The 24,027-nt window shown below is 36.6% G+C and overlaps 1 protein-coding gene across 4 annotated transcripts in view; it reads left to right on the top strand.

The window, feature by feature from the left end:
* nhsl1b (NHS-like 1b) overlaps window positions 1-24,027 on the top strand; it is a 104,313-nt gene that overhangs the window by 35,837 nt on the left and 44,449 nt on the right. Inside the window, exon 1 of one of the 4 annotated variants that reach the window (XM_084090453.1) lies at window positions 23,130-23,279. The exons of 2 other annotated variants lie outside the window; for them this stretch is intronic. In XM_084090453.1, coding sequence (XP_083946579.1) covers window positions 23,180-23,279 — 100 coding nt within the window. In that variant the 5' untranslated portion in view covers window positions 23,130-23,179. Of the gene's footprint in view, window positions 1-23,129; window positions 23,280-24,027 lie in introns of those variants that run through there. One more of the 4 variants, XM_084090454.1, reaches the window with a different exon arrangement.

The following is a 24,027-nucleotide window of genomic DNA, read 5'->3' as shown; positions in this document are numbered from 1 at the left end:
ATTAAGAATTAGAAAAATTAAAACAACGCTACAGTGAACGGCTGTGTGAGAGAGATTTTATGAAGCATGCAACTTTCCCAACGGTCTCTTCACACCTGTAGACAGATAAGGACCTGTCTGCCTGAAGCTATCTGTGTTTGAATGTCTAAAAGGGATATATCATGGAAAACAGGATTCCATTGCAAGGGAGGCACTACTACAAGGAATGTTGTTCTGGGCCCAGGAGAGAGAGGAGGCCCATACAAATCTTGTCCCATACAAGTTTTGTTAATCTATAGTTTACATATAATTTTAAAGCTACACTGTGTAATTTTTTTAAGTTGATTCTTAGCAAAAAAACACTTAGTTCTTTCAAAATGATATGTGCTCATTAATGTGTAATTACTTCTACGAACTAATCAAGTATTCTCGTAAGCGTAGAATCTGCCATTTAGAATACATACGAGCGAGTCGCTCGAATGGCGGCAGCCATGTTGCGCCTCCATCTTGAAAATACATTAGCCAAAGAGGGACATACTTGGAAATTCAAGCTTCGCCTTTCGCGTTCTGACACTCAGTGGCACTGTGACGAATGCGAGGGGGAGATTACTCGCGACTGCCGGCAGATTTGAAATAATACGGTCACCGTAGGAGTTAAAACGCCCTTGGAATGGGAGGGGCTAGAAAGTAATATTCAGTTGGTAGTCATAAACAATTTCACCGCTAGATGGGAGAAAATCCTACACAGTGTAGCTTTAAAGAAACAGTAGGAAACCCATATAGCCTGATTAATCCTATAGAGTTGCAAAAGACGATGGGAAATGGTTCAAAGCTAAATTGTTGTTTTTGTTTTTTGGAAGAAGGTTTGATTAACATTTATATGTGGTCTTTCAGTAGGTATGTCCTACCGGTATGGATTCTGCTCTTTCTGTCACAACTTTGTCTCCTTGTTTTTCTCTTTAGCTCTATTTGGTTGACTCTCTCTGTCTGTGTATCTTATCAGTCTGTGAGAGGAGATATGCCGAATGACTAGAAAACATTCCACTACACATTCTCTGTAGAGCTGTCTGTCTTTTTATTCTCATCATCTTGCTTTGCACTGCATCTTGCTCCACAGTGATGTTCCCTGTTTGTTTTGAGTCTAGTAATTAAGTTGTTCAAAATCTACTGAGGGTGAACATCTTCTCTTAATCAAGCACACATGCCAACAACTATTGTCTTGTATTGTGATATAAATCTGTTCTGACAACTGTGATCATGTGGCCTTTACTGGTTTCAGCTAGATATGGCACTTTCCACAAATATGTTATTTTTAAAACAAATCTCATAAACTATTTCTTAAAATTGTGACCAGCAGAAGTAATATATCATTTGGCAGAAAAACAAGTAAATAATCTCATTCCATTTCGTCCAATTTTTTTTTTGCACAAATTATGTTAAATATCAAACATTTTGGTAAATATACATTTATTAATATTTGCTAAACAAAATTGGTCTCAAATTAACTCAAACTAGAAATTAAAATTCACACTTAAAGCCTTCTGCAACCCATTCATTTTTTTCATTATATACATTTTCTCTGTTTAATTATTATTATTATTATTAAATGTTTATTTAAACTTTAATGCTATAAAGTCAAGAAATCAGAAAAGGCTGGCAAATTTCATTAAAAATGACTGCAAAAATAAAACTGCATATTTAGTTGGATCTCATGAGGTTAAAAAGGTTAACCACCTCCATTCACTGGCCATTTGTTGAAAATAATTTTTTAAGACCCCTTTTTATGTCTTCTTCGTGGAAACTGCCATTTATATTCTTCTCTTCTTCAAAGTAAAACAAAGAGACCGTATTAAGGTGAGAGTGTCAGTGAAGGAAGGACATGGGACAAAAGCATGGAAAATAATTCACGTTTATTGTACTATGAAAACGACAGAGAGAATAGATGATTTAGAACTGATAATGTTTACCCCTGCATGGTTTGATGCAAACAGACATGCATGACCAGCTTCAAGAGTTTTTAGGTTTTTAACATAGGCATCGCCAGAAGTTTATAGCCCATTTTTGAAGCAATAATAAAGTGTAAATTGGTCTGTCATGAGGCCTTTTATGAATCTCTTTATGACGGGCAACAGACTGACATGGGTCATTCTCACATAAGGGTCGAGGCCGCATCCCTCATTAAAATCTCAGTGGCCCTCTGTCGCTCACGTTCCGCTGTCGTCTTCATCGGCGTGCGTCGGTTGTGTCTGACAGCTGGATGTGTCTGTGCTTGTGTGAGTTTTGCATGCTTCCCGCTGCAGAGGGCAGAGCGCCAGCCCTATTGTCACGGTAACAGACGGCTCTCCGCCATGCGTCTGCTTGATCAGCATAACACAGGCTGACTTTCTCTCTGCCTCTCTTTTGACCCCTCTTTCTCTCACCTCCTCTTAAATCAGACAGTAATGGGCGCGCGGAGAGCGAGAGCGAATGGTTTGCTTACAAAGGAAGGTGGGAGAGAGTTGTAAAGATCTCCTGCACTTCAACTTGGTTTATTTAAACAGAAAGGAGACGGCTGTAGATTAGCTTGAGGCCACGGTCCCTCACACTTCAGCGGCTCTTACTCACACTCTATGCTTCTCTTTTCCTCTCTCCTTCGGTTAGATTAATCACCTCAGTTTCACAGTCTCACTGCTGAAGAAATGAGCCTTTTGGGTCACCAGGCTTTTTTGCTCTTCTCTTTGTATTTCATTCTACTTAAATTTGTACCGTTCTTCTAAGTGATAATACCTTCACGTTTCTTAAAGGGATAGTTCACTCAATGAAAATTAAGTTATAAATTACTCACCCACATGCCCTTCTTTCTTTTTATGGACCACAAATAGAGAATTTAAAAATAAAATGTCCCGCTCATGCTCATCCAAATAATGGAAGTGAATAGCGACCAGCCTCAAACCTTTTTAAAAAAAGAAGTATCACAGAACGATCCCATGCGACACGAGCCGTTTATTCCAAGTGTTCTGAGGGTATACGAAATGAAATTTAATGTATTATTTAAAGAAAATCCTGACTTGGGCCATTGGCCTGTGCATGGCTACACGTTATGTGTGTTCATGAGACTCTATTAGCGCCACAGTTGGGACACGTGTCCTAACTACACGCGCCGCGACACGATAAAAGGTATCTTTTCCATGTTAAAGGAGAACTCCGGTCAATTTTAACATTGAGCTCATTTTTTTGTACATTTGGAGTGCTGTCAATACAGAGAACAATGACAAAAATCGGTGTTGCCTACACCGTGTTATCCTCTTTTTAAAATTTGCACCCTGTTGACTTCAATAGGGCAAGTTTTAAACCTGCTTTTAGCCTCTTAACATCCTTGATGTGTCATTACAAGTGCACAGCCAATGTGAGTGATTCCTTCGGAGTGAACGCGGGTCAATCTGACTGCAGTAGATGTGAAAGATATGAATAAAAATGATGTTATTTAAGCCAGCGCAAATACCTGTATTTACATCCTGTTTTCGGTCGAAGTCCATAGTAATCGATTGTCGAGTTCACGCGCATTGGTTTAGTACCTATGATCACGCGCGTGAACTCGACAATCGATTACTATGGACTTCGACCGAAAACAGGATGTAAATACAGGTATGAGTACTGGCTGAATAAACATAATTTTTATTCATATCTTTCACATCTACTGCAGTCAGATTGACCCGTGTTCACGCTGAAGGAATCACTCACATTGGCTGTGCACTTGTAATGACACATCAAGGATGTTAAGAGGCTAAAAGCAGGTTTAAAACTTTTACAAATTTTAAAAAGAGGATAACACGGTGTAGGCAACACCGATTTTTGTCGTTGTTCTCTGTATTGACAGCACTCCAAATGTACAAAAAAATAAGCTCAATGTTAAAATTGACCCGGAGTTCAACAGAGTGAATCTGGCACTTCCCCACAAGTCATCATCATGTTTTCAGGCTCCACACTGGTGATTCTCCTCTCCGGAGAACCGTTGAGGTTTGTGGCGGGTTGCCAGATTGGCTGTCAACAGATCAATGGGACGTGTGGAGCCCTCGCCAGTTTAATTCTCCTCCCGATTGTGACTGTTTTCTGAGAGGCTCCCCCGGGGACGCCAGGTCTCTTAGTATGCTAATCCAACAGCATTAGATAAGCCCAGCTTTCACTCTCTTTTTAGCCGTCGCACAAACATTAAGACAAATGAGAGATTTTGTGGCTGACCAAAAGAAGTTGGAAAAGTCCTCACTCATGAAAAAGATTTTGCCTGCTTATATAACACAGTATTCTTTATCAAGGAACTGGAAATCTCAATTATTCAGATAAACACCCCCAAGAATAATCAAAGTTTTTTATTTTTCAAGTTCAAGTATTATAATAATAATTATTATTGTATGAATATATTTTGTATATATAATATATTTATATAATTGCATAATTTTTTATTATTTTAAATCTATCTTAAAGAATGCACATATTTCAAGAAAAACACTAAAAACACAAATATATTCTATGTTAAGACCCAATAAATGTATTGTTGAAAATAAAGACTTTTTATTTTTTAAATAAGCAACTTTTAAATATGTTTGGCAACTTAATTTTTTTTTTTAATATATATATATATATACATATACATATATATATATATATATATATATATATATATATATATATATATATATATATATATACATATATACATATATACATATATACATACATGCATGCATACATACATACATACATACATACATATATATATACATATATGCATACATGCATACATACATACATATATATATATATACAGTATATCATTTTTGTTGTAATATTCATTCACATATTCTTTGGTAAATCACCATGTAATCAGAGAATCAGACCTTTTCTTGTTAATTTAATGTTGGACTGAATTGATTTAAGGTTGTATTTGCTCAGTTTAGATCAGTTTTTATTATTGTAGGTGTTTGCGGAGCAGATCTGCTGTCCTGTTCTCATTCCAGTCCTGTGAGCTCACTGCGATGATCCTGCACTCTTCGGAGTATAAAATGCCCAAAGCGGTTCCAGCTATGCAAACACCCAAACACAAACGCACATATTCATACGTCATGGTTATGAACACGTTCATTTGCATGGCTGGCTGCATTCCCGTACAACAAGACATGAGTGACATTTCCAGTATTTTTGTTAGCATGAGAGAAAGACAAGGAGAGAGAGATCATTCATATGTGATATTTTTTACGCTAAAACTAACCATTTTCTGGAGTTGTGGTTGAATCAATCATATGGTGTGTAATATGTTAAAGCCAATCTAAATTTCTCAATGAATGTATAGTATTTTGTCCTCCAACACTGTAGAAAGTGTATAATGTGTATTTTATTCAGTGGTTTCCACTTGATCCAACCCTTTAAAATGACTGTCAAATTCAGCTATGTTGCAAAATATATTTGGTCTGATGAAGTCGAATTGATTCAATTATATTATATAATATTCATGACTTGCACAAAGCCAGTTAATTTAGATGTTACCAAAAAAAGTTTACATTTTTACATTTTTTTACAGTGAATATTTATGAATTTAACAAGCTGTACTTGTGCTATTCATTATGAATTCAACAAAACATGCACTGTCACAAACCTGGTGTCTTCTCATTTTAAAACTTGTTTAACAGCATGCTTTTAAAAACTCGCACAAAGCATGCAAACATGGCAACAATAGTTACTACACACATCCATTTAAAACACATCTACATGCCAGCTGTCACTGTGACTAAAATCGTGGCTTAGGGTGGAGTAGAGGACTTCTGCTGATGAGTAATATTTCCAGCTATACTGTGCATGATTGATGTTGTAATACATTAGTGCCGTAAAAGCAGTTGTTGGGAACTGAATGAAAAAAATCACACAGGCCTTTGAAGCTGATATCTTGAACGGTATTTAGGGTTTCTTTAACCTTTATAGGCATAACATACTGAGAATATGTGGAGGATCACATACAATCACTCTTACAGTAGTCTCAGCCAATGAAAGCTGTGATAGAGTCCAGATCTTCTGCCGTCAGTCTGGAGCTCTGGCTACGCGAGACCACTCTCACAGTAGCCTACAGCTTCCTCTTTTTCCAGGATGGAGGAACAAGGAGCTGAGCAGCCCTTCTGGCCTGACGACACTTCTCTTTTTCCTTTCCTTCCTGTCATTCTCTCCCTCCCTTTAGCAGTCAATCCCACCATTGACAAACGTAAGCAAAACCACTCTGTTGTGACATGACACACACTTACAGGAAGGGGAAAGGGTTGCCGACAGGATGGCCTGAAGAGCAGATGGAATGTAGACATCACCCCACGTCACATCACTCCATCAGACACGCACACAAACGCACGTTTGAATAGACATCTAGATCAGGACATGCCATAGACAAATGCATTGTTTTTTATTTTTATTTAAATTGACATAATAAATTACTATATACTGACCCAGTCCCGACCTTTTTGTGCATTAGTCCACAGAATTTTTTTCTCAACATTTTTTTTAAGTTTTTTTTTTTTTAAATAAATTAATACTTTTATACAGCAAATGGATCAAATTCTACAGTAGAGACTTTTATATTGTTACCAAAAAAAAAAGAAAAAAAAGAAATTTCAAATAAACCTTTTGTTCATTGCAGAAGCACAATTGTTCTCAACAATAACTATGTTTCCATCCATATTTTGATGTGCATTTTGGGATATCGCATAAACGCTGGATGGAAACACCAAGATGTGCATAAATTCTAAAAGTGAGCATAAAAAAAAAACGTATGCACTCAGTTGAGGCGGATACATTTTTATACAATAAGACGTACAAATAAACTTGGATGGAAACACATTTACCAAATGTATCCCTCGTGTGACTGCCTCAACAGTGGATGCGATTGGATAACTGGACTAACCAGCGGATCAAATGTTGGTTTGATCATTTTGAAATGATTTTTTTGCCAAAGTCTGTCATCATAATGATTTGGTATAATGACGTCCCAGAAGTATCTCACATGATTGCTCTCCTGAACACCAGGCATCTGAATGTAAGATAACATGACAGCGTTTATTGCATTTCGTCTGCATGCTCTGAGATGCAAGTCATTTATGATGTTGGATAAAAGCGTCAATTTCCCAGGAAGTGCCAATTTTTGTTCTTTTGAACACATGGGATGGAAACGCTGCTTTACTCGCATGTTTTATGTGATATTCCAATTTTGCACATAAGTTAAAGGGTTAGGCTTGTTCATCCAAAAATGAAAGGTCTGTCATCAATTACTCACCCTCATGTCTTTCCAAACCCATAAGACATTTGTTTATCTTCGGAACAAGACCAAAAATATCTTAATTTGTGTACCGAAAGATGAAGTGCGAGATGAATTCGCAACTTTGGATGGAAACATAGCTATTGATGGATCATGTGACACTGAAGACTGGAGTAATGGCTGCTGAAAATATATTGAAAAAGATTTTTGTTCAAATAAATGAAGCCTTGGTGAGCATGAGAGACGTCTTTTATACACACTACAAAATCTTACTGACCCCAAACTTTGAGGTTTTGCTCATTTCTTTAGAAATAATTTCCCCAAAAGAATTTACATGCCACAAACGACTGTCTAATTATAGTGTCCCATCATGTTCTTTTGTGCCTTTTTCCTGTAGCTTGTTTAAATGGCAAATTTTACACTACGTATTAATTTCTTTATTTGTGTCAGTTTCACTCTGTTCCTGTGCTTTAAGCTTGCATTTTGCCTAGGTTGTTTCATTGTGAGCCAACGTGAGTGTGTGTACACAAGGTCTGTATTGTGGTTGTCTGCGTGCATTAGTCATTAGGGAGTTTAAGCTCCCTGATAAAGGCTCTCGTGTTTTAGAGCTGACTCTATCAGGCCATCTGACTGGTTTTAGATGGCTTTTGTTTCTATTCACTGAAACGTCAACATCCTCCACCCCAATTGAGGAGCGCTGAGTGCAGGTTGGAGTCAGCTGCATGCTGGGGTCACCGTTCAGGGGTGAGGGGTCAACACCTGCCTTACTTTGAGCTTTAACATGTTTGGGCTCTTTGTAATAGGTTTTATTGGACTTCTTTTGGAAAGAGCTCATTGGCAGTTTCAGTTTGACTTAAATTAATTGGCCAAGTAAATTCCTAATGTAATTAATTGACAATTATCAGTAACATTCATGTTAAAGTTGGATGCCTTTGTTAATGCACATGAAAAACAGTATTTGTCATGACGTAAGATAATGCATATTTTCTCCCATTTGGCAGCTGGCAGAGTCTTTTTATGCTTAATTTAGTCTGTAGTTTAGAGGAAAGAGCTGTGTCCGTTTGGCCCAGAGTCTACATACTAAAGGCAGCATTTGAAACGTTGCAACGCACCCTAGTGGTCAATAACTAAAAAAATACAGGATCCAGAGTGTCATGACTATATGGATGGACATATTTAAATGATTGGTAAGACTTTACAAATAGCTATTCATTGTAAGTTCATGTTTGCTCAAGTCCATGAAATAATATTAACAGATGAAACTTTTGTATCAGTAAATGTCGAAATGAACATTTAATAAAGATGCATTTTTCAGGGTAGTGCTTAACTAATACAGCTAAACAAATGGAATCATATTGTAAAGTTATACCAAATTATTATTATTATATTGAACATTTATTGTGTGTTTAAGACAAGCAGATGTAATTTCAGCTTAAATTATCTAATGGTACTAAATATACTATTATATTTCTTGCTCTATTTTTTTGTTCTAGCCTGGTAGAAGTACAGTACTTCCAGAAAGCATTGGAAACATGGTGCTTGTCCTCAGCAGACACTGAGCTCTGTTTCCATGAAACTTCCTCCTGTGGGCCCTGTGCTTGTTTGACACCCTCTCAGGAGAGATACAACTCTCATCCCAGTGATGATTCATTCTACCAGTTATGAACTAGGTGAAAGAGTTTGTGGGCCGAGGAGAGAGAACTATTTAGACTGATTGTTCACCCAAAAGAAGGATTTTTAATCGTTTTTTTGTCCATACATTGTAAGTTAGTAGTCATCAAAACTGTTTAGTTACCAACATTCCTAAATATATATATTTATATGTACTTTTGAAGAAATAAAGTCACATTGCCAAAGACTGACATGGGGATGAGTAAATGATGAAAGAATTTTCATTTTTGGGTGAGTTATTCCTTTAATGACAATAACATTCGTCTAAATATACCACTGGTTTCCACATTGACCAGATTCATAGGACAGAGTGACTCAGAAACAATAAAAACAATCTTTTTGGGGGTGTTTTATGGCTTTTGGTTTCACGACACACACACGCACACAGATGTGCTTGGGGGAAAAACACACACGCTCACAGACACATCCTGTGGAGTACCTGCACGCCAGCCACTGTTATTGTGAACACTCTATAAACCCATTTTCCTCATGGACAAAATGACATGTTAGAGTCTGAGAAGAGACCTTAATAGTGGCTCTACGCTATGAATTATAACATTGGGAATAAAGTTTATTGAAAACTGACAGACCACACTTGTGTGGCACATACACTGCCATTCCAAAGTTTGAGGTTAGTAAGATTTTTTTTTTTTAAATGTATTTTTGAAAGAAGTCTCCAATGCTCACCAAGGCTGCATTTAGTTGATCAAAAATACAGTAAACAGTAATAATGTGACATTTTCTTACAATTTAAAATAGCTAAGCATTCTATTTGGTGTTCAAGAAAAAGTTGTGATGCTTAACATTCTTGTGGAAACCATGATACTTTTTCCGGGATTCTTGGATGAATAGGAAGTTCAAAAGAACAGCATTTATCTGAAATAAAATGTCTATAAATGTCTATACTGTCACTTTTGCTTGCTGAATAAAGGGATCTCCTGCATCAATACATGCTCAACAATATTTGGAGCATCAGATACACAATTGATTTGTATTTAGTTTTTTATAGACTTCAAGAGCCACAGAAACAAGCACACAGCCATCTTTAGAATTTTGTCTTTGCACTTTAGCATTGTTATCGAAGAGTAATGAGCCTGTGAAGTGGATTTACTTATTGTAGAGTTAATGAAAGTTATCATGAGCATTGTAATGTTTGTAGTGGATGTCATAACAAATGTCAACAGACCGGGAAGATTTTAAAATGAGCGTTTTACCTTCATTCTGTGGAAATACAAACCAGAAGACCAAACACAACGAGCACAGAGCTAATGAGGGGCGGGGCTACATAAGCTCTATAATGGACTCGCATGCACAGGCTATGCTTATTATGAGTGACAAAATACACTGCAAAGTCTCAGGGGTCATCAGAATTATTTCACGCTGAAACATTATTACATTACAAGTCAGAAGAATTTATGGTTCTATTTTATGGATCTTTTGATATGCTTAAAATTAGCATTGTAGACAAATTTATCATATGCGAAAACCTATTACATTTTGTTTTGTTTAATAAATTTGATTATTTTACTTTTACTTTTTCTAAAATATAAAAGATACTATTAATTAAAAATCTTTAGGTTGTCCTAGGTTGACCCGGAGCAGAGATTTTGATGCGTGCGGAGACGGAGCATATTTACGATGAAGATGATATAGATCAGAATTGCTCCTTTCATTCCTGTGCAGAATACCAGAGAGAGAGAGGAATGTGTTAAGGAGGTCACAATGGGTCAACAATTATTTGCGGGACCTTGTTCTGGAGGTGATGGCCAGCCTCTCAGGTTCATGAGAGCTAAAGGTCAGAGGTTACCCTGAGGGTTCTGTTAGTTATGGGTCAACTCATGATCTCTTTGTGAATAGGAGCAGAGAAAGAAGTGATGAGAACACTGATAGCTCAACTTATCTTTAACGCTTCCTCCTGTTCTCTCCTTCTCTGCCTGCTTCAGTGCTGCTTTATGATTTTATCTTTCTTTCCCACACAAGTACAAATTCTGCAATTCGGTGGTCAGGCCACATTGAATTAAACAAATATTTTGCAATATTCTCCAACATAAGCAAAAACACACGCACACAGAATTTTATATAGTCGTACACACACTCTTCATTCTCACAAGGACAAATAAACCCAACTCATAAATGTGGGGACAGAGCAAAATAAAATCCTTCCCTTGGCATCTTGGTAAGCGCTTAATTAAAACCGTTCCCAATTGTCCTGCCAATTTGGAAACCCCTTCATTTAGTAAACAAAGATCTCCAAGCAAAATGTGGTGGAAAAATGTTGTTGTCTGGTAACAGAATGAACATAAATCCGAGACACACTTTCAGATACATTTAATTAAGTGATTTGTAGTCTTTTTACATTTTTTAGTTTATTTTTTTGACAATAAAGAAAACTTTGTTGGCAAGTCCATATCGTTGAATTATATCGAGTGCTAGGTTTTTGCGAATGTGAAACCTTTACCTGCTGGTCTGGTCTGAGCGTGTGAAGGTGTTGAAACCGGTGGAGAAAAATATGCCCCTTCCTCCTATTTTTGGGGTACTGATCATGTGCACACACTCATGACATGTCTTCCTTCAGATCTCTGCTCAGGTTTCCTCTCTGACCTGCCGTGTTAACAGCAGTATGCACAAGCGTGTCAGAGGTTCACTATGTGCTCCTGCAACAAGCAAAACGTGTAGCATCAGTCATTTTAACTCCAAACCAGAAGCCTGTTGCTGATTGGATGTTGTAACGGACAATAAGGCCAGAAACATACTCAAGTTGTGTATACTGGCATGCATTCTTGCTTTATTGTGGCAGTAAAAAGCATTGTACTCAAGGGGGCGATAGAGCTAACTTCGTATGTTATTAACTAGGACGTTTTATGTGTTCACTATGGTTCAAAAGGTTGGAGTCAATAATATATATATTTTGTAAAGTTTTTTTTTTTCTCAAATGACAGTAAAGACATTTATAATGTTACAGAAGATTTCTATTTTTAATCAATGCTAAATGTTCTATTCATCATGGAATCCTGAGAAGAAAAAATATATCACAAAATGTTAAACTGCACGACCGTCTCAACAATAATAATGTAATAATAAGAAATGTTTCTTAACCAAACGATCATATTTGATTTCTGAAGGATCATGTGACACTGAAGACTGGAAGTTCAGCTTTGCCATCATGGGAATAATTGTAAAATATATTAAATTAGATATTAAATATATATATATATATATATATATATATATATATATATATATATATATATATAATATATATATATATAATATATATATATATATATATATATATATATATATATATAATATATATATATATATATATATATAATTTGATATTAAATTTCAAATTGTAATAATATTTCACACTCAAAGTATTACTTTTTACTGTATTTTTTATCAAATAAATGCAGCCTTGGTGAACATAAGAGACTTATTTCAAAAACTTTCTTACTGAAGCCAAACTTTTGATGTTTTGCTCATTTCTGTGGACAAATTTGTGTCAGTAGTTTACCTGAAAGTGAAAATTGAATTGTGAAATTATTAAATTAGTCTGAAGCATTTGACCTCTTTGAATGATGCTATTTGATCAGATCACTGCTTTATTAGTAGCTAGTTTTGATAAATGCAGAAGCTGATGGTCAGAATATATGTCTTTATTCCAGATTCATTGTGCGTTTTATCTCAGCAGTTGGGCGCTTGGCCCTGGTGAATTATTTACGGCGTGGATGGCTGTTGATTGCAGTGCTGAGGATAAAGGTTGGATCATCTAGCTGTGTGTTTTATGAGAGTGGAGCTGTTTGTTATTAGATGTGGATGTATGGAGGTTTTCTAGAACAATTGGACCTCTGTGTCGCAGGCTACTGCGGGGGTGAAAGTTTAATCATTAATTATACACACTGTATATTTACGGCCTGAATTTGTTTGCTATTCCCAATGTGAAAGTCAAACAACCTGATTGATTTTACCATGTAGATGTGTTTTGAAGTTGGACGGACATTGGTCAGTCTGTTGTAAATAGAGATTTTCTCTTTGATTAGATACAATTTATTTATCAAAGATTTACACAAACGACATGCTGGTTTACATGCTCATAAATTCAGATCTTGGACTTCCAGAAAATACAAAAACAGCGAACCAAAAATACCATGGAATTACCTCATTTTTTAGACGTTTAATCATGCTAATTCTATGGTATTATTCGAGTAGTCTACCTGCACGTCTCTCAGCCCCTCATTTTCCTCTGCATGTGGGCTGTGTGTTAATGTTTGTGTTTGCCTACACAAAGCACCTCTTTTGCTTTCATTCCAGTGTTTTCCTCCTTCACACGTCGCTGGCATAGTTTGTGTGTGGTTAGCTGGATATTCTGGTCTAGGCAGGTCTAGCTGATCTGCTGGTCCTTAGTATTTTGTGTATGGGTCAGTGGATGTGTTGGCCCTGAAGTCTTTAGTCGGTAAGGCAAGTCAGCTTTGACCCAGGATCAGACTATATAATATTATACTAGACAATATAAAGTAAAATTATTTAGTAATAAATTATATAGTTATTAAAAGAAAGCTGTATAGTTGTATGCATAAACATGTGTGTGTGAAAAATATCAATTTCGATATTATGAAATTATATTTTAATATAATTACATATAGATTTATTTATATAAAATTACAAAAATATATATATGTGTGTGTATGTATGTATACATATATATATCAAGAAATATATTGTATATATAAAAATATCAAGAAAAACATGCATGTTTTTCCTGATAATTTTACTATATATATATATATATATATATATATAAGAAGAGTTCAGATGCAAAAGCTTCTATTTTAATAAAGCTTGTATATTTAAGTTCAGTAATTTCACTTAAATGACAATTAATAGGCAATTTGCATTGCCATTTAAGTGAAATTATTGAACTTAAATATATGAGCTTGATAAAAATGATCATTCTAGAAGAAAATTTCAGATGGCACTTAGAGGCTTTTGCATCTGAATTCTTCATATATATATATATATATATATATATATATATATATATATATATATATATATATATATATATATATATTAAAGGAAACTATATGTTTTCCCATATACTAATTATTAATAGTAAAATATGATCAATTTAAAAGATCATTAATATATCAAGTATAGCTATATCATTTTAAACATTGCAAATAAAAAGATAATTTGAATATATGTACATTTCAAAGAAAAAATAACTAAAAATGTATTTAAAATTCATAAAACTATGCGTATTTCTTTTTTCTTAGTGGTAGGATACGTTTTGTAAAATATGTTTTCTCCACACACCAGTTTGAAAGTCTCTGCCGTAGAGGATAGTAAGAGAGGGAGGGAAACCCAGAGGAGGAAGAGAAGCGGAGAGTCCAGTCGCCCTGCCGTGGTTGCCGTGCAACTGGAGGGGAGGGGCAAAGATCAGAGGGAGAGGTTGGGGGCTGGTTTAAGGTCATGTTTCACCAGCGCTCTAGTTGTTTGTAATCCTAAACTTTCAATACTACAGTCAGTGTGTGTGGCTGCTTTCTATGGACAACTGTCACCCAGAGATCAGGGGAACGCCTGGTCTGGCACTCTACAAGACTGACTTCAGCGAATGTGATTGTAACGCCCATGTGTGTTGAAGTCCCAGGTGAGTCACAAACACCCTCGCGTTGTGAGTGCTGTGACGTTGGAAAGTCAGGAAGAGTATCCGGTGGTGGCTGTCCTCAGCGGCAGGGAGATAACATGGTACACAGCTACAGACGCACCTGATCCTGTTACCGGCTAATGAAAAAGGAAAAGGACATGCGAGCTCATCCATCGTCCTTTATGAACTGCATGCTGGGGAAGTCTTCAATCCAGGTGTTTTTAGACGCAATGTCACACGGGTGTAAGATGATCACTGGCTTGTGATAATAGGAGCATTTAAAAGTACTAAAGCTAAATGTAAGCTGATTTTCTTCAGCTGCAACTTGAGTTTTAAAGGTTTTCACCCCCGCCCCCCCAAAAAAAATTGTCTTATTGTCACAGTGGTGTGGCTTTTAAACCGGACCCAGTCTTCTTGGTGGACTTCAAGCTTCAATTGGGGGACGACTAGCGATTTTCCAGCCGGCTGCTTGAGTTAATTACTGCTTGTGGATTGCAGCACTCGTGTTGGGATTTCCAGGACTCGCATCTGAGGTTTTTTCTATCTAGCGAACAAAAAAAGACCGAAAGTTGTCATCCAGGTTGCAACGACACCTGTGGATGTGGACCAGTGAATTTCTACGTTTGGTAGAAGATTGAGTTAATTTTTTTGGACAACAGATTTTCTTTTATTCCGCAGGAGCCTCATGGATTTAAACTCCAATTACTTCATGATCCTTACGTATAAACCGTGTGATGTAGTTCTGCTTTTGATTACCGACTTGTGAGAAACGTGGCTTAACTCTTTGAGTTTTTAAGTGACCTCGACATTTTTGCCTGATTTTTAAGAGGGTATGATGAGGGACAAGCGTTCTGGGTCTTTTAGGAGGGACAGGGACAAGACAGAGAAGTCCGCCCCGATCTCCCGTGCTCTCAGCTGGCTGAGCGTGTCCTCGCTGTCACAGCAGACCCGTAAGCTGTTCCGCAGCCAGAACAACCTCCATAGACACTCCCAAACTCCACATGGGGTGCATGAAGATGGTGATGACTGGGTGTATGAACCCCAGCACTACACAGGTGAGGATACACGGTTTCATGGCATTCATGTGAGCATGTGGTCAGAGATCTGAAAGGCTCCTGAGATCTCCTCTTTAATGTCATGTAAAATTAGTAGAATAAGGTATAAAAAAAGTAATAATAATAATTGGGGGTATACACGATAATGCATAAGGAAAGTGTTATTTTAGATCCCTTTTTACTGTTTTAATCACCTTTTTTATTCAATTTTTAAATAGTAGTCTCTATTTAGAATAATCATTATAAAATATTTAGGTTTTAAATGCTTTTAAATGCATTAGAGCACTTTCATTTGGAATTACTTGTAATTGTTTTATTCTTATTTAGGACTGAGAATGTTGAGATGCTGGGAAATAAATTGTTCATTTATTTATTTGTTTAATTATATTAAAATATGAAATAGATTTATAGTAAATATATTAAAATAAACATATTCATTGCATTTTTTAAATGTATATAAGCACAGTATATACTTACTGTCCTTTTTAGAAATAAACTTGAAGCTTAAAAGGTTAATTTAGATATTTTTACTTGTATAAAGTAGTGATCAATTTGCTCCATGGGATGTCTGGCTTAACAGCTAAAAGATTCCTCTGTTGTCTTTGGATTTATTGTTCTTGCAGGAAGTGAGAGAGTTAGTTGTTTACAATGAGGGAGAACTGAGGTCACTGTCTTTTTTATTGCGGGTTTGTCTTTGTTTGAGCCGTTAACACGTCTTCTTATCGACAGGTTAAGTGAGGGCTGTAGGGCTGGACTGGAGACAGTTGACAGTGCTTTGAGTTCAGAAATGGGAAGAGAGTGCTAAAAAAACGGATATAGCGACTTACACGCCTGCGTAAATGGGTGATGTCACCGACTGGTGGCGATTTGGGTGTAAGAGCCAATGTCAACTGTGTGTGTGCGCGGAAACAAGGGAAAAATTGTAGTCGCTCCGTCAGACACAGCTGTTCACCCCTAATACCGAATGTCTTAATAATGCTCTTTCAATTAATGGACTGAATTACCTTTTATTTATTTATTTATTTTTAATTACCTGCAGTAACATCTGCATGAAAGTTGAGTTTGAGGTAAGTAAAGCAAAATTACTTGGATACCGGTGTTTTTAGCTGAGAATTGTGAATATAATTGGTTCTTTATGTGTTAAAATATGAAGTTTTTATGAAAACAAATCACTTAAAACTTTCAGGTGTTAATCTTTCCAGGGTGAAACTGATTTTCAAAAGCGGATGAAAAGAACGTCAATCTCATGCATATCTCTTTGTGTTGGCCTAAATGTCCAGTGGCACATACTTTGCTTTGTAAATCTAATGTGAAATCTGCCACTCCTCGTGAAAGCAGAAACTCCACCCTGATATCCCTGTAGACTTTGTGTTTATTGGTTGACCAGTTTGAGTGTGTGTGTGGTTTTGGAGCGGAGCTGTAACTCTATGCTGGTTCTAATGAGATATTCTATCAGGGTAGAGTAAAGTTACTGTAGGGGTGACGAGTCTTTCCTCCGCCGCCACGGCTGACTCGGTTAACTCCCACGCTCCTCTATTTGACATGACTTTTGGCAATCAGATGTTTTGTTGAACAGATTTTCTTAATCATTTTTATCACGCTTTATCAATGTGGGTTTACAAATACCCGGTGCATTTATAGTAGTCTTGTAGTAGTTTAATGGAGTAGAGAATGTCACAATCCATCACTGCTTATCTTATTATGCCAATTGCTGAAAAGGGAGTGTCATTTGATAGATAAAATCTGAAGTGAATTTCTACAGAGTTCTGAATCATTTTGTGTAAAGTCATTTTTTACAGATTTTATCTATCAAACGACACTTCCTTTTCAGCAATTGACATAATATGATAAGCAGTGATGGATTGTGACATTCTCTACTCCATTAAAAACATTTTAAGCAGTATTTTCCTAAATATTTTATATTTTTTATGCATGCAGTTTTTATGAAGTCATATTAATGTAGAGACTAGGCCTACATTTTTAAATTGGAAATATTAAACCATTTTTTAATTCATTAAACTTATATACCATTTATATGAATAGCAAATCAAAAAGAGAAAAAAAAAAAAAAAAAAAAGTGCCTTTTTCTATAATATGCATGTATATTACATTTAAAGTCAGCATGAAACGGAAGTTGCAATATTCCCTATTGTGATCCCTATCCCTATATCCATGTGAAATGGATTCTTGAACAAGAAAAAATGTAGAGTGGGACTTCGGGAATTGATTGGATTGTTGGAATGTTCTTGTTTGCCACTTATAGCGATCTCATCTGAGTGACAGGTCGTCCCACCCTCGGGCCGGAAAACACGCGTCATCAGAAAAGAGGGGCTGTTGCAAGAAGGAGGGAAGCTATTTTTATTAAAGATTACGAGTGCACGTGAATTTAAAAAAACAATGAGGTGCACGGAAAAATCATTTATAATAAATACTGCAGTATTCAATAAAAATGGTCAATTCTGATTTAATGGCGACTTTAAACTCGTGACATGCACATATGCGTGCAGACACACATGCATGCCCAGTGTTTTCCCTGAGGCAGGAAATACACTCTTTTTCCATAGCAGAAAACAATATAGCACATTTCTCCAAAAGCCCCTAAATTTCTAGTCTATATTACAATCCTGATGTTAACAAGCGTACAAGCTTCTAAATTTAAAACATATATTTATTCTATTGGCACCTATGCTGGTACATGCAGGCCTAATTAAACTGCCCTAACTGCTGCTCCTGCGCTCTTTATTTAAATGCATCCTATAATTTTGGGCTGTCAGGCCCTTGTAGTTGACCCATAATTTCAGAGTGCGGGTTGCCCGGTGTCAGGATGTTTTTGTCGGTTACTATGGCAATGAATTGACTGATTGTTTGTGTGGCTGTCCTGATTCTCCCTGGGACAGGCTCACATGTCTGCTCGAGACAAATGTCTCAGTCCGAGAAGTCTTGGGACACAATCTCTGCTTTTGCTGCTTGTGGATTCATTGATGAGTTGATTTTGTTGAAATGGGTGATGTTGTGTAGGTTTGGTACATTTCAGTGCAAAACTTGCATCTATTTACCCATCAGTCTCCCAAGGGATTTTCATACACACTGACTGGATTAAACCTCATGCATTTTGTTTGAATTATAAATATCCAAATAGTCTCTCATATATTTGTTTAATTCTGTTGTACAGTAAAATAAAAGATGAATTAAGTTAGGTAAGAGATGTATATTAGGCTGTTATTAGGAGATTCATGTGGAAATGTCTGTCTGTATAACGATATAAAAGCATGGTTAATCCAGATATTATGTAATAATTTCTTAGATAATTCTCTCAGTGTGATCGGTTTTCGTTTCGTGATCGACAGCGACGTAATGGCGTGGAGGGTTAGTAGTCTTTAAACGATTCATTTAAGAACCAGCTCATAAGAGTCATTAGGTGTGTTCGACTTGAAGCGGCGCTGCGCATCGGTGTGTGGCATCAAAGTACCGTGAGAACGATGTGAACGTTCGTTTAGTACGGTGGCCCAGTAGTGCACAACACAACGAAATTTAAAAAGCAAACATAAATTCACAACACAACGTTGTGGATTCATTTCGTTGTGTTGTGGCTTAATTTCATTGTGTTGTGTACTACTGGGCCACCGTAGTTTAGAGTGCAAACTCATTTACTACTTTGTTAAAATGTATTTATTTTGCCTTGCAGCTGACAATTCAGCAGTGGAGGAAACGCTGACATAACCGCCATAGAATACGACACAATACTAGAAAAGTTCTTCAGGTGTATCAACCACACTCATAAACTCATAAATTCTCATAAATTCAGTTGTTTACTACTTCGTTTCCTTAGTTTTGCTATCTGATGACATCATGATGACATCATCACAATTATCTGATGACATCATCACAATTATCTGATGACATCATCACAAGAATCTGTTATTGCTTGTTGAGTTAAGATTATTAATTAGATGATGTGAATGTCACTCATTATTAATACAAGATGACTTTGATGGCTGCATTGGACTACTGCATTTAAATCTAACTTTTTTCTTTCTCTCTCTGTTCATATGTGCTGTTTGTGATGGGCTGCTCTTTGTGACACTCAGGTAAGTGAACCTCAGTCTCTGTACCTCAGTAAATGACAGTAATTCTTAATCATACATAATAAATACTCCTGCAAATAAGCTTCTTTAATGGCATTGGTAACTGAAAACGTTTACGTTGGGGTGATGGCATGCCACTAGGTGTCAGTATTACACATTTACTCTATAGCTTTTATCTAAAGCAATTTTCATTTTTTTTTTTTGTCTTTTGTTTACAAAGATAAATAAGAGCCAGCTGAACATCATAACTGTGCTCCTTCTTCAGTGTGCTAATTTTTTTCTTCTTTCACACACTATTGGAATTATCATAAACATGACTTGCTGACTTGAAGCACCCCTCAAATTGTAATTAGGAATTTTGGAGATGATTTAACCTTTTAATATGGTGCAGAAATTGTTGTTTTGTCATACAATTTCTTTGTATGTACATTTCTACACTTAAGGAAAGTTTTTGTTAGCTAGTTTACAATAGCTAGTATTACAACTGATAATGTTGACCCAGTCTTTTACAATAGGGTGTATATATGCTACTGGCACACATCAATACAAACTATTAATAGAGCATGTAATTGAATAACGTACCAAAATACAACATGCATGCGTGAACAAGATCATCACAGTCACAGTGACAAATGACATATATTTATTCATGGTCTCTTACAGTTCCATAGATGCACATACACATATTTCTCATTCATGCCTGCAGGACTTATTCGAACTGTTTGCGGTGTGTTTGGGCTTTTAGTGAGCATTGATTTTTCCTCTTTCCAAACTCTGTTGTCCAAACCAAAGTGGTTTATATCGCTGTGCGTCACTATTTAGCTCATAATAGCTGCTTTCATCATTAGTCTTTGTGCTGTCAATTCTTACCATTGGAGAGAAGTTTCAGCTAAACCTCATGTATAAATTTAATCCTAAATGCAATTGAACATACTTTGAGACTCCTTTTTCTTAGCTCATCAGTTGTCTCTGTCCCAAACCATGTCAGTGTTTTTTTTTTTTTTTGTCTGTTCTGTGTCTAGGTCATTTGACTCTTCCATTGGAAATCAATGAACCCTTATAGGTACCATTTCAGTGCTCACTAATTTGCTTTGAGTCCACCTGATGTCATTTCCTTTTGGCCCCTCTTCTCTTCTTAATGATGATGATAGAGATCAAACCTGTACCTTATAGACCTTATGCGCCAGAGAAACGAGGGCGCCGCCATCTTTAGAATATTGTCTTTTAACTTCCGTATATTTCCGCTCTGTATATTTCTATGGCATTGCTGTCCAGGAGTAATTCGCTTTTGAAGTGGATTTACTTAATGTAAAGTTAACGAAAGTTATCATGAGGACTGTAATGTTTAAAGCAGACGTCTTAACAAATGTCAGTCGACCAGGAAGATTTTAAAACGAGCCGTTAATTAATAAACACGCAAAATCGCAGTGAAAATACATACCGGAAGTCAAAAGACAAAGAGCGCAGCGCTGAAAAGGGGCGGAGCTACATAAGGTCTATAGCAGGGTTCACCAATCTCGGTCCTGGAGGGCCGCTGTCCTGCAGAGTTTACTTACATGCCAGCTGCATGTGCCACAATCAGCTTAACGGCACATTTATGGATGGATGCAGCTTAGACTCTGGTCATTTACAGGAGCGGACACTATTGACCAGGGTTCACCAATCTCGGTCCTGTTCTGTGGCCCTCCAGGACCGAGATTGGTGAACCCTGGTCTATAGTGTCCGCTCCTGTAAATGACCAGAGTCTAAGCTGCATCCATCCATAAATGTGCCGTTAAGCTGATTGTGGCACATGCAGCTGGCATGTAAGCACATAGCTTAGAGCAGCGAAAGATCTCCATAAAACCACATGTATTTGGCACACAATCGCAAACAAACAGCACTGTCTGTGAAGGGGGTCGATGCTGAAATGGCCAGCCGGGACAGCTGTTAAGCTGTTGCTGGTTTTGATAACACAGCAACACAGTGTTACGAGGGATTAAGTGATTGTGGTTTATCAGAGCACAGTTCAAAAAGAGGGAAAGCCTGAGCCCTGCTCTGTCCTGGAACTGCTGACTGTCCGAAAACATTTACAAATGGTGTGTAGGTGTGTGTTACCGACACTGTGCTGTAGATTGTTTGTATTTGCTTTAACAGGACGTGAATTATTATTGTGCGAGCAAAATTGAGTTCCAAATTTTGTACTGTCTGAATCTCTTTTATGACCTCATGATGGTAAAATATCTATTGGAGACTTGCTTAAAAAGTAGGTCATCAGGGGTTTTTTTGTTTGTTTTTTTGCATACTGTTCTATGAAAACTGTTTTTATTAATATTGCTAGGGCTGGGTTGACAGTATTTCTCATTTTGATGATCTGAAATCAATTCTGAAGTCCAAAGATTGATCTATGGAGTCTATGCTGCTGTTAATCTTCTGATACGTGAATAAAGCTTCACTAAACATTATTACAACTCCCACCCAATAATCGCTATTATAATCACACTTCTGATAAGCAAAAAAGTCCAGTCTTTCATATTCAAATGTAATTTCGACACTCTTTAATGTAGCGTTAGCGTTAGCGTCAGTTCAAGCGGCTGCATGAAGCGCACGTCATCATCTCTTCCTCTTTACTAGTTACACATGTGACATGATTGAACCACAGAAGGGATGTTGAAAGAAATCACCTCTTATGTTTGAATAAATCTGTCATAAGTTTTTATGACAGCCACTATTTAAATGTTTATATTTCAAAAATAAACTGGAGTAGCAGCATAATATTATATTAATAATAACATAATTTAGTTTTCATCAGCCATTACTCCAGTCTTCAGAGTCATATGATATGATCCTTCAGAAATCATTATAATATGCTGATTTATTATCAATCTTGGAGACAGTTGTGCTGCTTAATATTTTTTTAATAATCTGTGATACTTTTTTCAGGATTCTTTGATGAATAAAAAGCAGGGATGTGTTAAATTGATAAAAAGTGATAGTAAAGACTTATATTGTTAGAAAAGATTTCTATTTTGAATAAATGCTGTTCTTTTTAACTTTTTATTCATCAATGAACCCTGAAAAAAGTATCACAGGTTCTTAAAAAAAATATCCAAAAGAATCTAGATCGGATCTGAATTGTGAATTTTGGATCAAATTGTGAATCAGAATCAACTCGATGTGTGATATCGGTGTCAATACCTCACCCTAAATACTGCAGACATAGTAACTTACTCATTTGACATTTTCGCATGCTATCGTGTTCAGATGTGGCGCAACAGTTACGGTTATTTTTTTAAACAACAATGTGCCCTGCGTGTCCATACATGTCTTTGAAAGTGGAAAATGCAGAGAAAGATTGAGCAAGAAAAAGGCAAGGGAGTGAGATAAACAAGGAAGAGATGATGGGAAAGGGGGAGTGTTTGTGGTGTGAGAACGAGAGAGCCGGAGAGAGAGAGAGTGACAGAGAGGGAGTGTCCGTGAGTTTGCATACAGTATGTTCCCTGTGAGTCTGGATATGGGATCGCTCACGGGTGTGGGATTGATATCTCCAGGAATCTCTGATGGACATCTGATGGCCACGTCATGCCTGGAAGGTGGGACATTTATATGTGTGTCTGCATCTATGCTGTGTTTTGTTGTACGTGTCCACGTGTGTGTGTGTGTGTGTGTGTGTGTGTTTAAGAGAATGATTGACAGTAGGGGGATCTTTGCTTGATATTAAAGGGGAAGGAGGGTTTTTGTGGTTGGTAAAATCTCTTGCTTTTAGATTTCCTCTCTTTCTGTTTCCTTTGTTTGTCCCTTTTCCTTCCCTTTTCTGTAGCAATTTGCCCTTTTTTATTTTCATGTTGATATATATTGAAGTATAAGAATTAAATTCCATCTTGTTTGTGGTTTTGTTGTTTGTTGGAGTGGCTGAATCTGTGTAAATGTTGTGAGTGTGTGCTAGTCAGCTGTTGAAGGCACAGTTGCTGCAGACATGTGTCGTGGCAGAGCTCTGGCCCGTGTGCTGTGGACATCAGAAGTGTGTTCGCCCAGATACCTCACGTTTTCTTGTTCCCTGGCGCTCTCTTTGTTTTTCTTTCTCCCTCTGTATGATATTTTCAGCATTTTTAAGTCAGATGTAAATGATTTTTTTAGAGCAGTAGTAGATCATTTTTATGGCAAACTCCCCTTTTGCATTATGTTGCGTCTGCTGTCACCTAAAAAAAAAAAAAAAAACTATTGAGGAATACTTTTGTATGTTATTAAATTAATATTTTTCAACATCAAATAATTAGTTTGAATAGTTGTTCTATTGTTGTTTTGTCACTTTGAATTTATTTAGTCATGACTACTAGATTA

This window comes from Abramis brama, assembly GCF_963993115.1.
Source record: "Abramis brama genome assembly, chromosome: 18".
Taxonomy (NCBI): Eukaryota; Metazoa; Chordata; class Actinopteri; order Cypriniformes; family Leuciscidae; genus Abramis; species Abramis brama.
The sequence above is the reverse complement of the archived record's forward strand: the minus strand, read 5'-3'. Positions and strand labels throughout refer to the sequence as shown.